At 41.5% G+C, this 16,765-nt stretch overlaps 1 protein-coding gene across 1 annotated transcript in view; it reads right to left on the bottom strand.

Annotated features, from left to right (window-relative positions):
• PRKDC (protein kinase, DNA-activated, catalytic subunit) overlaps positions 1 to 16,765 on the bottom strand; it is a 154,490-nt gene that overhangs the window by 135,723 nt on the left and 2,002 nt on the right. Inside the window, exons 2-11 of the mRNA XM_073331241.1 lie at positions 9,369 to 9,445; positions 9,157 to 9,249; positions 7,856 to 7,930; positions 6,683 to 6,791; positions 5,201 to 5,313; positions 4,637 to 4,736; positions 3,991 to 4,046; positions 3,864 to 3,894; positions 1,353 to 1,510; positions 1,010 to 1,156 (exon numbers count right to left, since the gene is read on the bottom strand). Coding sequence (XP_073187342.1) covers positions 1,010 to 1,156; positions 1,353 to 1,510; positions 3,864 to 3,894; positions 3,991 to 4,046; positions 4,637 to 4,736; positions 5,201 to 5,313; positions 6,683 to 6,791; positions 7,856 to 7,930; positions 9,157 to 9,249; positions 9,369 to 9,445 — 959 coding nt within the window. The remainder of the gene's footprint in view (positions 1 to 1,009; positions 1,157 to 1,352; positions 1,511 to 3,863; positions 3,895 to 3,990; positions 4,047 to 4,636; positions 4,737 to 5,200; positions 5,314 to 6,682; positions 6,792 to 7,855; positions 7,931 to 9,156; positions 9,250 to 9,368; positions 9,446 to 16,765) is intronic.

The following is a 16,765-nucleotide window of genomic DNA, read 5'->3' as shown; positions in this document are numbered from 1 at the left end:
ATTTACGTTAAGCACAAGAACGCGGCAATACTAGAAAAAAACAAAAACAAAAAACCAAAAAAGCTGGGTTCAGATAAAAACTTTTTTTGAAACTTTACAGGAACCTGATACATTTGAATACTTTTTTCATGTTGTTCAACAGTTAAGTGCTAGTAAACAAAGTGACCTTGCTTTATAATTTATTGCAACTATATTAATAATCTGATTTTGAGCTTGCAGTTACAATACTTTTCCAACCCAACTTGAGAAGCTAAGAATTTAGGTGGTCTTTTAGGAACGGAAATGTGGCCACTATATATCCTCTTCTTGCAACTTTTCGATACAACTGCCTTGAAAGGATAAGTTGGGGACATTAAAGAGGTCTACGGCTATTACTTCCAGAGCTCTGACAGGCTGAGAATGTTGTAGAGACAATGGCTCTTAGCTCTCCACAGGGGAACATGGTAGCAACATGTTACTCATAGTAAGCCACACTGGCCAATCAGGAGAAGCACTGTTGGGACTCCAGAGTAAACCCTGTCCAGCACTCTCAGTTAAGAGAGAGGAAGGAAAAAGGAGAATTATATAGTGGTAAAAAGGTTTTATTTTCAGCCCATAGATGCAACTCCTCCAACTTTTAATAGTTGCCAAGGCAGTAGATTTCGTATCCAAGCACAACAAGATAAGTCTAAGTTGAATTAATGTGGCCAAAATTCTGACAGCGGAAAGGGTGTTTCTAACTTCTAAAGTCACGTATTAAGGAGAAAAAGCTATAATGCTCCAGAGCCCAATCCTGCAAGTCTTCCAAGTGAATTCAGTGGTAGTTCACTGAGCCTTTAGTGATTATTATAAGTCAAAATGCAGAAGTCTGACTCGTGGATTTCTTTTATAATTCAGAAACAACTAGGGTTGGGAGGAAGCATTCCCTGCATAACAGACTCTGCCAATCAAAACAAACATGTAAGATGAATGGCTTCCAAATCATAACATAAAACCCATCCAATGTTTTGTCAGAGTAAGCTTGCCATACCGCAGCAAAAAGCCCATATCCACGAATGGCAATGGACAACTCCTTATTGCTCGAATCCATTTTTTTGATGATACCATAGAACTGCTCCATGAAGAACTGCAGCTTGCTCTTGTGCATTTCTGCATCTTTAGCCACCATTAGAGAAATCTGCAGATTTACACAAACAAACAATTATGGATTTCCAGAAATTAATTTCACTTTGGTTATTTTCTAAAGTAAAAAAAGACAACCTTAAGAAAATATATACCACCATATCTATGTAACAGTCCCCGCACTCCACTTGTGTTTTGAGAAATCTAACTCCTTGATGAAGTCTTGGAGTTCTTATGTAAATTAGCAGTACCTGTCTAAGGAACGAATCTAGAGCTGAATGACCACCTTTCTTCAGCTCTGCATTTGTATGGCCACACCACTTGGACAGTACTTCAAACAGCGAGATATAGTTGTCCAGAAGGCAGGTGCCAAACTGAGCAGCATGCTCGCTGAACAAGTGTAATCCAACTGTAATTCAAAACCACAATTATCAGTAAAACTCAGATTTGTGTTCCAAGTTTCTGACAACTTAACATGCTCTAGAAGTTTACATTAGGCCAACAGGAAGTCTCATATCTCCTGACTAAATTGTATTACTGATTATTAAAACATCTATATTCACACATTTAACTCTACATATGAGCTCAAAACTGAAAACAATCTTCCTGCTTTTATCCTAGTATAGATACAGCTAAGGGAGGCAGCAGCCCCTTTCAGTGGTCTGTATATTACTGCTGGTGGAGGGAGGGGCTCCAGATATTATGAATGAGAACTTTACTTCATTTAGGCCAGTGAGTCTCAGCCTTTTCCATGCCAGGAGACATGCCAGAGTCCCCTCTTCCATTTAGCTGGGATGTAGGTAGGAACAATGCGACCCCCCAACCCCGCACCTTACATTTAGCAACATAGGAAATACAGAGTGGTCATAAGCCCCCAGTGAGGAGTTGCAGCCCTCAGAATGAGAATCCATGATCTAGTCAACCTACACCACCTTTACGAGAGGGTCACACACTTTTTTGCTTCTGTAGCATTGCACACACCAAAGGTTCTCTAGATCCCTCCATTCCCTCATAGCTGCCTGTATGCTACCTTCCATCCCCCTCTATTTCAGAGACTCCCTGCAAACCTCCCCACCTCCTCCCTTCATTCCATATCAGTTTCACCCAACCTCCCCCAGGCCAGGGGCTCTATCTGCTCCTCATTTCCCATATTTTCCCCATGCCAGGGGCTCTGTGTGCCCTCCACTGTCCCCTTCTCCACAGCATTTTAAAAACTGTATTGGGAGGATGGGCAGAGCTGAGATGAGAATATTGTTATATGGAAGGATTAGCTAACCTGTTGCTCAGACTCTATATGTTCCCCATTTTCCCCTTTCAGTTTTTCTGATTTTCACCAAAATCAATAGAGTTCTGGCCACTGTCGCTGTGACATACCCAGGGTACAATCCAGACTAATGAGTAACTGTCACCCCTGCCCTCTAACCTGCGGTATCCTCTACACTGCTTTGTTGCTGTAGCCTCCAGCATGCAATTCACTTACCAGCCTTGGTTATATTGCAGGGTGACCCCAACACACCCCAGTCTTAGACTTTCCCCCAGAACTGTATGTCCTGTGTCCACAATTTACACATTATCCTAATAATCTTTGTACAAAGTATGCCTTGTGAGGTATCATCTGCAAACTCGTAATTTGCTCATCAACAGTATCCTGATAAAATGTGTTGCATTTTCCCCTGTATAATGGTATTAACACATGTTCCAAACCACAGCAGAAACTGGCAAACAGGTCTGTATCAAACAAAGGAACATGTGCTCTGCTTCACTTGCATTTAAGCAGTAAACAGAGTCATCAAGCAGGAAGGGTGGACAAAGAAACCTCAGACAAGTGAGGAAATGCAGTAGTGAACAGCCTTTCCTACACATACTCTCTATTCCGTGAATTCTATTCTATTCCCTGAATCTCAGGTGGAAACGTTCTCCAAGAGGAGGACAGATACTATAAAAATGAGGGACAGACAGCCCAAAGCACTCTTCCTCTCTCTGTTCATCAATTCACTACACCAAAAGGAACAAAGGAAGCAGCCACAGAACTGGAGAAGAGGTCCTGGCCTAAGAAGTTTGGACAGTAAAACTGCTGAGTGTGTGTAGTGAGAGAAACATTGCTTGAATCTCATACAGTTGGTTAAGTTAGGCACTTGTAGTGTTTTAATTTTATTTTCTTGTAACCATATCTGATTTTTACACCTCATTACTTGTACCTCACTTAAAATCTCTCTCTGTCTGTAGTTAATAAACTTGTTTTATTGTTCAATTAAAACACAATGGATTAGATTAAAGTGTCTGGGAAAACTCCATTTGGGGTGGCAAGTTATCTGGAGGCTGTTTGTGAGCAATCCAAATGGGAGGATACACCAGCAAAGCATTGTAAACGACACCCCAGGTTAGAGGGCAGGCACGGCGTAGCTACTCATTAATCTGGATTTTATCCTGGGTATGCACAGATGCCTAGAACATTCCCTGAAATTTTGGAACACATTGGATATGGCATTCAAGTTGTCACATTACAGAAAGAGAAATGCCATTAAGTTAAGTGTTGGATGCAGTGTTGTTGCTGAGTATTAGAATTTGCTTTGCTCAGCCAACTACTCTATTTTTAACTTCTTAGATCACAAAAGCACACTCTTCTCTCACTCCACTCTTCTAGCCTAGAATGCAAAATATGCTGTATTCTTTGAAGGGAATAAGCAGAGGAGGAAACATGTCTCCTCCAAGATATGCTTGGTATCCATAGAACTGCAAACAGTTATAAGATAAAATCTTACCTAGAGGTACTGCATATCGCTTTAGGTCAACCTGTAAAAACAAAAGGTTCACCATAAATGACTTGCTCTTCAGCACTAATGTATGTAGAAGAATGCACACTCGGAAGATATTCATCAAACATTCTACCTGTGGACTGATCGCCTTCACTGCAAAATCAAAAATCTCCTTTGAAGTGTGGGGATCTGTAGGATAACAATAATGAAACATTTCACTAAGGGCACCTCTGAGAGAGTCAAAACGGCAAGATAATTTTATCTTGTTATGGATGTGAAGAGACAATATTTAAAGGTCTTCAAAATACCACACTCTTAAAGGAAGGGAAACTCTCCCTGAGGATGCTAAAAAAATTTTTTTACATATACTTCTCCGTTTGACTTTCTGAAAAACCACTCTTTAAACAACATGGGTATGCTAGTGTAAATGTGCCTGTATATAATTATGAATAAGAATGTTCAAACTTTCACCTGAGGTTGTACAGCTGGCCAGTCCCTCCTGGATAAACTGCACTTCAGCTTCCCACCCTATGCAACCACTCTGACCACACTCTCTTACGTACTGGAGCACCCCAGGGGTGCTGGGGCATGAAGGCCTTGCATGAGCAGGCCTTCTGCCAATGGGGGGGAATTTCACTCAGAATGCACAACTGCTTGCATCCATTCTTATCTATAAAAGAGTAAATCTTGAGACCAGATGAACAGATGCTCCATCAGGTGCACAACAGTTAAAATGTCTATATATATAAAAAATAAAAGAAAAATAAAAAGTACTGCACCTTCATCCATGGATTTAGTAAAGTTATACATAAGCGCAGTCAGTCCTTTCAGACACCCTGCTACTACTGGTAGTTTGGGCTCTCTTGTTGCTGAGGTCATCTGAAAATAAAAGTTTTAAAGAAAATATTATGCTTAAATTAGAAGAGTAAGATAGAAACAAACAAGTAAGGACCTTGGTAAGGCATAGCTGTGTTGTCAACCTTCTGAAACAAACAGTGCAATGAAGTTCTGCAGCTTAATAGAGTCTAAATAAGAAACTGGCCTCTAATGGAAATCACATCCTCTACCTAGGACACTATGGCTGATGACGCTCATGCTCTTCCCTCTCCCCTCCCCACATTACTCAGCTAATGGCCACTAGGTCTCCTCTCCACCTGTAATCTACCCAAGACCTTGTAACCAGAGAAAACAAAACTTGACAGCTATTAACAATAAAATTGTTCAAACTGTGTTTTATAATTATCTGGTTAAATGAAGTATCCAACCATCTTGGGATGAATGGTAATTCAACACCCACCAGAGAAAACTGATTGACAGAGTCCTACAAGAAGTTCCAATCATACCTGTGTTCTGAGCTCACCCAAGAAAGCTCGGAATAATTTCTCAGAATTGTCAACCATGTCAATAGGCTGGACTTCTCCCAATACTCCAAGAAGCTCATATAATTTTTCCAGTACTAAAAAATATCAATATATGCGTCACTTACTTTGAGATCTCTGTGGCATATTATACAGTAGTTAGACACCATTATTATAAAGTCAGTGTGTTTGTCCACCCACCTATTTAGGCAGTTAAGACTAGTGGTATCTTGGCATGATGACTGGCAAACGAAAGAGTAAAACAATGCTTTAATACATACATATTCTTCCATGCTTGGATTTGAAATTAATCACCAGCTCATATAGTGAAGATTAATTTATTCAAGTTATTCAAACCACTAGTTTTAAATACTAAATTATAGGGCTCAATCCTATGAGGTACCACACACCCTCAACTCAGACTGAAATCAATGGGATTTGAGAAAACAGGGTGCTCAGCACCTTGACATTCTAAGTCCCTAATCAAGGAGTTGAGTTCAGCAGTGAAAGTTTAAAAATGCAACATTAATATAAATATAGCCTAAGACTCCTGTCACGAGTTCTGTGTGGGCACACCCTCACTGATGTCCATGGAATGTTGCTAACATGGAGCTGGACTATACAAGGTCAGAGCTCATTGCAGGATCAGGGCCTAATGAAGCAGAAAACCCATACCTAGCTCTACCATATGTGACAGTCAATATTTCTGAGGACACTTACTTATTCTAGAGGAGATGATGATGATATTGCTTTATTGGTCTTACAAAAGCATATTGACAGCTGATCAGTATTTAGAGCCAGTATACTAAATAGTAACATTTCATGATTTTCCTATTCACTAATGTCAAATGCATTTATACATAATTTCCCAACTCCCAACCGAGCAGTCTTACTACTAGTATGTAACTTACATTTATTCATTAAAGACTATTTTTGAAGTTTTGTTTTTATTTTAAGTCCTAGCTTCTCCTATTTTACCCACATTACTGTTGGAAAAAATCCATCAAGATATTAATACAGTAGAACCTGAGAGTTATGAACACCTTGGGAATGGAAGTTGGTTGTAACTCTGAACAAAACGTTATGGCTGTTCTTTCAAAAGTTTACAACTGAACATTGACCTAATACAGCTTTGAAACTCTACTATGCAGAAGAAAATTTCTGCTCTTAACCATTTGAATTTAAATGAAACAAGCACAGAAACAGTTTCCTTACTTTGTCAAAAAAAATTTAAGCTTTCCCTTTATTTTTTTTTTAAATAGTTTACATTTAATACAGTACTTTAGTGTATTTGCTTTCGGGGTAGAGGGTCTCTACTGTTGCCCGATTGTGTACTTCTGGTTCCAGATGACATGGGCGGTTGACCAGTCAGTTTGTAACTCTGGTAGTCATAACTCTGAGGTTCTACTATACTAAAAGATAATAAATAAAATAAGTAATAATGTTGCTAGAAAAGCTAAGGCTCACCTGTGTCAGGCACTTTACTTCTTGCAGCAAGTTCCCCATAAAATTTGTTAAAGATCTCTCCAACTTTCAATTCTTCCATCAGAAAGGAAGACCGTAAATTTTGAAGCAACTGGAAATATATACAAGATACCCACAAATGAGGAAAAACAATTATTTTATTTTTTTCCACTTGGACCCAGGTAAATAAGGCCCCCAAGTCAGAAAGATACTTAAGTACATACCTAACTTTAAGCACAAGTAGTCCCACTGGTTTAGCGGGTTAAGTTAAAGATGATTGATACGTATTCTGATCGTATAAGATGTAGGTAAAGACAAGCTACCATTTCTATACAATAAATATTGGTTTTGTTGTGTTTTCCTCATGCAAAGCATGTGCTCATCCTATTGTATATGTAGTTCACCTATTTTTCTACTTCCTATGTTCCTTGTACATATTTTGGCTGTAATTTTAGGTCAAAAGGGCACCATCAATTTAAAATGTAATCAGTTTAAAAACTGAGTTATAATTAGTTTTAGGATATGACACCTGTTAATGTCTGCAGTTTCATAAGCATGTTTACCTAGTTTTAAAGTGTTTCTCTCCCTGTTGCTGTAAGGCCCACTCAAATCACAGAAGAATTAACTTCAAAAGGACTACTCCCATATGTAAAGTTAAGCACATGCATAAGTGTTTGCAGAATCAGGGCATAATGCACTACACAGGAAAAACAGTAAAAATTATTATATACAAAATGTTATCATATGCACTAAGAAAACTAAAAAAAAATATAAAACAAGTTTGCCCCTCAAATATGTTTCAGTTGTATTATCCTAGTTGTTATCTGTAACAGATTAATATTTTCATACAGAAGTGTGATTTTTAAATTGACAGTGTTGCTTTAAAGAACAGCACTTAAATTGGGAATAAAGATGCACTCTGTGATCGCCCTCAAAATCCAAGATGTCTTCCAACACAAATTAAGGGATGGCACCTTTAATAAAGCAATTTGGTCAAAAGAGATTAGGACTGATTTGTGGGCAGAGAAATACCTTTTTAATACCCCTCCTACAGAATTAAACCACCAAACCTCCCTTGTTATGGTAGATTTTTGAGTTTGCCACATTCAACAGCAGCCATGGTATAACTCAAAAGTCTCTAGGCTTAGAAATAATGAACTATAAAGTATGTTTTACCTTAATGAGAAGCTCCAGGGCTGGGATTTTACATTTTGCAGCCTTTTCTTTTGTGTAAACGCTAATACAAGTTAGCTAGGTTGGAAAAAAATAGACCATAATAATCATTAACAGGACGGAAGATTTAAAAATATTTAAATAATTTAAGATATTTCTTTAAAATACCTTTCCCCAATGATTTTAGGTATTTACAACATTTAAAATGTACAAAGCCCAAGAATAAAAATACACAACTTCTTATACAAAGCCAATGCAGTCTAGAATAAATATTCACCCAGAAAATAGCAACACTAACCCATCACTTGACTACCTTATATCCCTCAACCAAACCCAAAAGAAAAGATTGGTTTTGCAGTGTGTCCTAAAAATGAGCAAATCCAAGTTTTGGTAAATCTAGACTGAAGCAAGTTCTAGAATAAAAGAACCCCATGCAGCAAATCTGCCACTAGCCCCCTTTCCTTTTAAGCAGGGGGCTATTACCACGGGCTCAAAAAGTACAGTGGCACAAACATCTCCAGTTAAATTGATACTACTGAGCAGTTTAGACTCTTAGAGTAGTCTACACTGCAATTAGACATCCGCCACTGGCCTGTGCCAGTTGACTTGGGCTCGCGGGACTCAGGCTAAGGTGCTGTTTAATTGTGTTGGAGACATTCCGGCTTGGGCTGCAGCCCAAGCACTGGGATCCTTCCACCTCACAGGGTCCTAAATGTCTACACTGCTATTAAACAGCCGTTAGTCTGAGGCCCACAAGCCCATGTCAGCTAGCATGGACCAGCCATGGGTTTTTAACTGCACCGTAGACATACTCTAAGGGACACATTTTCAGAAATAATGAGCACCCATAGTACCCAGGTACACAACTCCTGTGAAAAAACAGGCCTTAAAAAAGTCACTTCAAAGGTTACGAACTGGAGCAGAAGGATTCAAAATATTTAAATCAAATATTTCACTGGTACAACATTATTAAAAAAACCCCAAACCCAGCAACTACCATTTTTTGAGAGAGAGAAAAATATATGCTAACCCTGCTGGCTCCAAGATACTTGAACAAATACTACCAAAGTATACTAACACTTTTGCATTAATATGTAAACCAAAACTGCTCTTCTGTTTTAGCTCTATTAGAAACATTTGGGGGGGGGGGATGAGGGGGGTGAACTGAATAAAGGAAAGCCATGAACCTGGTACTAGTCATATTTTTATATATCTTTCAAGCTTTCGTGTTCAAATTAAAAACACTGAAGAACCGTTAAAAGTATTTGACAGAGATTTTTAAAAATAAGTTTTCCTTCACTTACCTTAATATCATGAGCATAAGGATGAACGTGCTGACCAATCTTTTCCAAAAAGGCACAGAGAAATTTTAAAGCTTCTTCCCTGCACTCTCGAAACTGAAAAAACAAGTTCCTTTTTAGAAAAAAAAAGCCTGTATGCTCTCACTTAGCAACGAAAAATATTACAACAGTTCTTTAAAAAAAAAAAAAAATCACAACTAAGTTTATCAACTTACTTCCTCAATCCTGAGAGACTTGCGGACAAACACAAGTAATCCATTATCTTTGGAAAATACCAGTGAAGTTTGCAATGCTGTAGGAAGAACAAGAAAAGCATCAAACTATTTGCTTCATTATTTACAGTATTTCCAAACAAGTGGCTCCTAGAACCTGATTATTTAGATAATATTGGGCATTATTCAGGATGTCCACTTTTAAAGAATGTCCTTGTGCCAAAATGCAACTAATTATTTTCCGTACTAAATAAGAACATGATTTTGCAGTCCTTACATAAGTATTCCCACTGAAGCCAAAAGGGCCAGTCACATGAATTAGGTCTGCAAGATTGAACCCTAAATTCTGTTTGTAAAATGTTCAGTTCACATATGCTCAAACCTCATGTTCAGTCCAACTCTGCTTGGTACAGAACAAAGGATGAGACAAAGGTGGCTTTATGCCACCTTTGTATCTTCCAATCCTGGGGCCAAAACCAGTACAGCAACATCAGGTCTGCAATGACCCCAAAGGATAACCTGTCAATTATGTTTTAATCAATGAGTATGAGGAGAGGTCATCCTGGACTAAGACATAATCTATATTAACATTTGAAGCCGTGTTAACTCCTATCCGGAGAGACGTTTAAATAAACTTCTTGCCAAAAAGGTGCTAACCTGATTCCAAACACCAGAGTAGACAGGACCAAAAAGGTCATGTCAACAAGTCTTAATTATCATCTAGTAAAACTATGAGGAGTTTAGACAGGAACATAGTATTTTACATGTCAGATCAAACCAGTGGTCCACCAAAGTCCACTATCCCAATTCTAATGGTGGACAACACCCAATGCTTCAGAGAAATATTAAACCTCTTCCACAGGTCAAGTGTTATTAATCCTAAAATTATTCTGCCCTTTTAAAAATCCAGATACAGAATTTAATCCCATAGCCCCTTGTGGCAGTGAATTCCACACAATAGCTATATGCTGCGTGAAATAGTATTTCCTTTCATTTCTTCTAAATACACCTGCCACTAATGAATCTCTTGAAGAACTTCTTCTAGTTCAAAAGTTTGTCTCTTGCACCAACAGAAGTTGGTCCAATAAAAGCCATTACCTCACCCACTTTCTGTGTCTCGTATTCTGGCTACAACAATGTGTCTCGTATATGACTACAACAACACTGCAAACAACTAATTAATTTGTTTCACTTCTAAAACTAACAGCTGTTATTTAAAAAAACAGCAATTAGATAAATCAGACTGCTTAAAACTTCCTCTTAACAGTTCAGGAGGTAACAAATATGATCCTCAGTTAAGAGTAGAGTGAACTGAGAAGCATGAATACACAGTAGAGGAAGTGAAGCTGTAAGTTTCCAACACCTACAGCAACACTGCCAGTTGTAGACGTGGCAGTTGGGGCACAATCTTAGGGCCAGATTCTGCCATCCTGACTTATGAGTAGTACTTTTCTCCATGGGTACAGTCAGTGAACCCAAACTGCCACATAACGTATTCCACAATGTAAGAGTGACAGGAGTTTGCCTTTTTAAGTGAGTCTCAACACAACTTATATGTAACAAATCTGATACTTTTTGTGATCCACACTCCTAATCCCTGTCTTAATAAGGCGGCACTTTTCTGATCCCTAGTGCACCAATGCTGCCAGCCTTTTATTCCACTGGTCCAGACAGTGGCAGCATGCTCACAGTTGAATGGAAAATGTCAGGAACCACTGCCCTGATTTCCACTGCTTTACACCTTGTGTATTCATTTACACCTGTGCAAAGAAAGTACAAAGTGAAGGATGTAATGTTATGAACTCAGAATGGCAGCATTCTATACTGATTTTGCACCAATGTAAATGACTACACAAGGTGCAAAACAGTGGAGAATCAGGTTCCACTGAAGTGTCATCGCTGAACTTTAAACACAGAAACATAGCACAAAAGACAACAAGGGACCTCCTGGGTCATCGAGTCCAGTCGTCTGCTTTTGCAGGCAATCCCCTCATATAATCACATTCACAAACATAGCAAGCTCCATCTTAAACTAGTTCGGTTGTTTGCCCTCGCCGTTCTTATTGGTAGGCTAACCCAAAAATCTTACTCCCCTAATGGTTAGAAACCTTCTTCTAACTTCCACCCTAAACTTATTCATAGCCAGTGTATCCCCATTTGTTGTTATGCACACACTGTCCTTTAGCTTAGGTAGCTCTTCTCCCACCCTTGCGTTAACCCCTACCTTCTGTATTTGTAGAGAGCAAGCAAATTCCCACTTAGACTTTGTTTTGCTAGGCTTGAGAGAGCTTGGCTTGTTTGTCTCCTCTCCTAAAACAGTTCTCCATTTACCTAACCCAACTAGTAGCTCATCTCTACACCTGTTCCAGTTTAAATTCATCTTCACTGAACATGGGTGACCAGAATTGTACATGATATTCCAGATGAGGTCTTACAGTGCCTTGTTTGATGGTATTAATAGTTCTCCAGCTCTACTAGAAATGCCTCACCTGATATATCTCAGGATCCAAATAGCCTTTTTCACAGCCATATTACATTAGTCATCCCATGATCAACTTACACACCCAGGTCTTTATCCTCCTCTGTCATTTCCAACTGATGAGTCCCCAAGTTAGAGAAAAAATTCCTGTCCTCCAGGCTATCCTATTCTTCTCATATAATATTCCAATTCTCCTTTGTATTGACAATGCCTCCTGACTTGTCATCAGCAAATTTCATTTGTACACTACTACATTTTGTGCCATGGTCATTAATGAAAATATTAAATAAAATCAGTCCTAAGACAGACCCTTGAGGAACGCCACTAGTAACCTTCCTCCATCCCATAGTTCTCCTTTCAACACAACAAGCTGCTGTTTCTCCTTCAGCCACTCCTTATGCATTTTACAGTTCCTGTACTAATCACCATTTTCCCCAACTTCACTAATAATTTCCCATGTTGTATCATGTCAAATGCTTTAATGAAGCCTAGATAGATTAGGTCTACCGCATTTCCCTCATCTGAAACAATCAGTTATCAGTTTAAAGTTGATATTCCAAGCAGATGAATGGTGTTCATCCCTCTGAGTCAGTTTCAAGCTGTCTGCATACTCAGGCAGACATCACCGCTTTGACTACACTTGCCTTACTTTTGGAAGGTTTCCTCTCTAGCCATAAGAATTAGAAACTTACTTTTTAAAAATGAAATTTTAGAGAGTTTGGAGACTCTAAATGTCTGATGCAAGCCACAAATATATCATGCGGGCTAGATTCTATCTGACATCTGTGATCTAAACCTTTACTGTGGATGAAATCATCCACTTACACAGCTTTCACTGCCATCTTTCCTGATGATTTGCTAGTCTCTCTCTCCAATCCTGTCTTCGTTTACCCAATCCCACATTTCATGCTGTCTCTCTTACCGCTCCTCAGCACACCATCAACTTCAGGAGTTTCATTCACATTGAGTTTATCTTTTCTACCCAAGTCTCTCCACTCTCACTCGCTGTTAACATCACCATCCTCCATGTCACTCAGACTTGTAACCTGGATGCCACCTTTAACTCCTCCCTTTATCTTGTTCCAAATATCCAGACTATGACCAAATCCTGCTATTTATTCTTTCATAACATCTCACAGATATAGTCTTTACTTCCTGCCCACACAACTATAAGTTTCATTCAAGATTTATACTCTCCCACCCTCACTATGAACATTTCTTCCTCTCTAGCTCCCCTCCATGCAAAAATGCATGCATCTCCCAGAGCTAGGACTGGGGCTCAATATGGTAGGGCTCTCAAGGTTAGGGTTATGGTCCATGAGATATTGTTATGATTCAGTAAAAGAAGTCTTTTCATATTAGAATTAGGGTTCACTTGGGTAGAGATCTCTGATGTGGTGTTAGGGTTCAATAGGGTAGGGAATCACAGGCTATGGTTATCATACAATAAGCTATGGTTTCCTGGTCCAGGTTTAGGGTTTAATAGGACAGAGGTCCCCAGGCTAGGGTTCAATAGGGTAGAGCTCCACAAAGTAGGGTTAATGTTCAGTAGGCTAAAACTCCTGGGACTAGGGTTAGGGTTCAATGGGCTAGAGCAGTGATTCTGCATGTACCCCCTGGGGTATGCAGAGGTCTTCCGGGGGTACATCAACTCATCTAGATATTTGTCTAGTTTTACAACAGGCTACATAAAAAGCAATAGCAAAGTGAGTACAAACTAAAATTTCATATAATGACTTGTTTATACTGCTCTATGTACACTATACACTGAAATGTAAGTACAATATTTATACTCCAGTTGATTTTATAATTATATGGTGAAAATGAGAAAGTAAGCAATTTTTCAGTAATATTTTTATGTCTGGTTTTGTAAGCAAGTAGTTTTTAAAGTGAGGGGTAATTTGGGGGTACACAAATCAGAGTCCTGAAAGGGGTACAGTAGTCTGGAAAGGTTGAGAGCCACTGGGCTAGAACTCCCCAAACTAGGGTTAGGGTTCAATAGGCCAGAGCTAGAGTTAGAGTTCAGTAGACTAGAGCTCCCTGAGCTAGGGTTATGGTTACCATGGGTAAGAGTAGACCTCACTGGGCTAATTTTAGGCCTTTGGACAGTAGTACTTCACAGGCAAGAGTCCATCAGGCTACGTGCACTAGGATTAGGCCTGGGACTGGTAGGGCTCCCCATGTCTGGGTTACAAAGGGTAGGGCACCATGCGGTCAGGTTACGCGAGGAACCAGTAAGAGTCCCTGCGCTAGGATTAGGGTTATCAAAGGTATGTCTCCCTATGGTCAGATAGACCTTGGAAGAGTAGGACAACCAGAGTAGGGTTAGGTTTAGTAAGTGTAGGCATCTTCAGGCTCAGGTGAGGGTTACCAATGGTAGTGGTCCCCAGGCTACATTAAGGGCTAGGGCCAGTATGGCACCAGTTGCTAGGGTTAGGCTCGGGGACGGTAGGGCTCCCTGTGTGAAGGTTAGACCTGGGGCCCACAGGGCTCCCTGGGGTAGGGCTAGGCCTGGGGCAAGTTGAGCTACCCATGCTACGGTGAGGGTTACAAAGGGTAGGGTCTCTCCAAACTAGGATTAGGGTTACTAACAGTAGGGCTCTCCAGGCGAGAGGTAGGCCTGGTGTCAGGAGGGATCCCCAGGCTAGGGTGAGGGCTCCCAAGGCTAGGGCTTCCTGGGATCAGGTTAGACATATGGCTGCTAGGGCTCCCCAACCTAAATCAGGGTTAGTAAGGTTATGGCACTGAGGGCTAGGGTAGGGTTCCCAGGGCTAACGTCAGGCATACTACAGGGAGGACTCCCCAGACTAAGATTAAGGTTTCTAAGGATAGACCTCTCCAGGCTAGTTTTATGCCTTTCATTGGTAGGGTTCCCTGGGTTAGGTTAGGCCTGTGGCCCACAGGCCTCCCAAAGCTAGAGTTAGGCAGGTAGGATTCCACAGACTAGGGGTAGGCCTTCAGCTGGTAGGACTTCCTGGACTACAGTTAGGTTTACCAAGGACAGAACTTCCTGGGGGCTGGTTAGGCCTGGGACCAGTAGGAGTCCATAGGCTGGAGTTGCCAAGAGCATGGCTCCCTGTAGTCAGGAAGGCCTGGGCAACGTATGACTCCCCAGGTAGGGTAAGGCCCCTCTGGCCTAGTGTTAGGGAGCTGGTAGGGATCCCCAGGTTAGGGTTACGGTTACTACAGATAGGGCTCCCTGGACTAGGGTTAGATTTGATACTGGTAGGGCTGTCTGCGGTAAGGGTAGTCCTGGATCTTGCAAGGCTCCTAAGGCTAAGGTCAGGCCTGGGGCTGGTAGGGCTGGCCGAGTTAGGGTTAGGATTACCAAGGATAGGGCTTCTTGGAGCCAGGTTAGGGCTGGAGCCAGTAGAACTCCCTGGTACCAAGGACATGGCTCCCTGTGGTCAGGTAGACCTGGATACAGTAGGACTCCCCCAGGTAGGGTTTGTGTTAGTAACGGTAGGATTCGTCAGATTCGGGTTAGGCCTGCAGTTAGTAGGATTCCCCAAGTTAGTATCAGGGTTACTAAGGATAGGCATCCCCAGGGCTAGGGTTAGGCTTTGGGGTCGGTAGGCCTCCCCAGGGCTAGAGTTTCAAAGAGTAGGCATCTTCCGGGCTAACTTTAGGCCCGGAGTCAGTAGGGCTCCTTAGGCTAGCTTTAGGCCTGGGATCAGTGTAGCTCCCTGAGCTAGGGTAAGAGTTACCCCAGTTTAGGGTTAGGCCCACACCTTGTAGAGCTCCCAAGCTAAGATTAGAGTTGCTGAGGGTAAGGCTCCCCTGTCTAGGGTTCAGGCTGCTTCTGGGAGAGGTCCCCCGGTGAGGGTTAGGCCTGGGACTGCTGGGCTCCCCCATACTAGGACTAGGTTTACAAAGCATAGGGCTCCAAGGGCTAGGGTTGGGCCTGGGTCTCTGTGGGAAGAGAAAGGGTAACTAAGGGTAGTTCTCACCAAGATAGGTTTAGACTCCCCATATTAGGAGTAGAGTTTCTAAGGGTCAGGCTCTTTGGGTGAGGGTTAGATCTGCGGTCAGTAGGATTCTTGGAGTAGGGTTAGGGGTACCAAGGATATGGCTCCCTGTGGTCATGTAGGCCTAAGGATGCTAGGATGCCCCAGCTAGAGTTTGTGTTAGTAAGGCCAGACATTGTTGGATTAAGACCTCCCTAGGCTGGTGTCATGGTTACTAAGGGTAGGGCTTCCCAGACTGGGGTGAGGGTTCATAGGAGTAGGCGTCTCTGGGCTACGTTTTGGCCTGGGGCCAGTAGGGCTCCTTGAGCTAAGGGTAGGGTTACTAAGGGTATGTTCCTCTGAGCTAGGTTTAGGCCTGGGGTCAGTAGGCATTCCTGGATCTTGAAAGGCTCTTAGGGTTCCCAAGTACAGGGCTATACTGTCAAGTTCATGGGGATGGTAGGACTCGCCAGGCTAGGGTTAGGCCTGAGGCTGGAAAGCTCAGCAGGCTATGGTTACAGTTACCAAAGGTAGGGCTCTCTGGGATCAGATTAGGCCTGGAGACATTAGTACTCCCCACGTACACTTTGCATTAGTAAGGGTAGGCATCCCCAGGCTAGGAATAGATCTTGGACCAGTAGGCTTCCCTGGTCTAGGGATAGGATTACAAAGGATGCACGTCCCCAGGATAGATTTCGATCTTTAGGCTAGTACAGCTCATTAGAGTATACCTCCCGGAACTAGGGTTAGAGTTTAAAAAAGCAGAGATACCCGAGATCACATTTGGGTTCAAAGGGCTATGGCTCCCTGGGCTAGTATTAGGGTTAAGGCTCCCCAGCTAGGGATAGGGCTGGAGCTGCAAAGGCTCCCTGTCTAGAGTTAGGGCTCAATAGACTAGGGCTCCCCAGGTTAGGGTTAGGGTTCAATAGAGTACAGCTCTCGGGATTAGGGTTCAATAGAGCAGCGCTCCCAAA

The sequence above is a fragment of the Lepidochelys kempii genome, chromosome 2 (assembly GCF_965140265.1).
Source record: "Lepidochelys kempii isolate rLepKem1 chromosome 2, rLepKem1.hap2, whole genome shotgun sequence".
Lineage (NCBI taxonomy): Eukaryota > Metazoa > Chordata > Testudines > Cheloniidae > Lepidochelys > Lepidochelys kempii.
The sequence above is the reverse complement of the archived record's forward strand: the minus strand, read 5'-3'. Positions and strand labels throughout refer to the sequence as shown.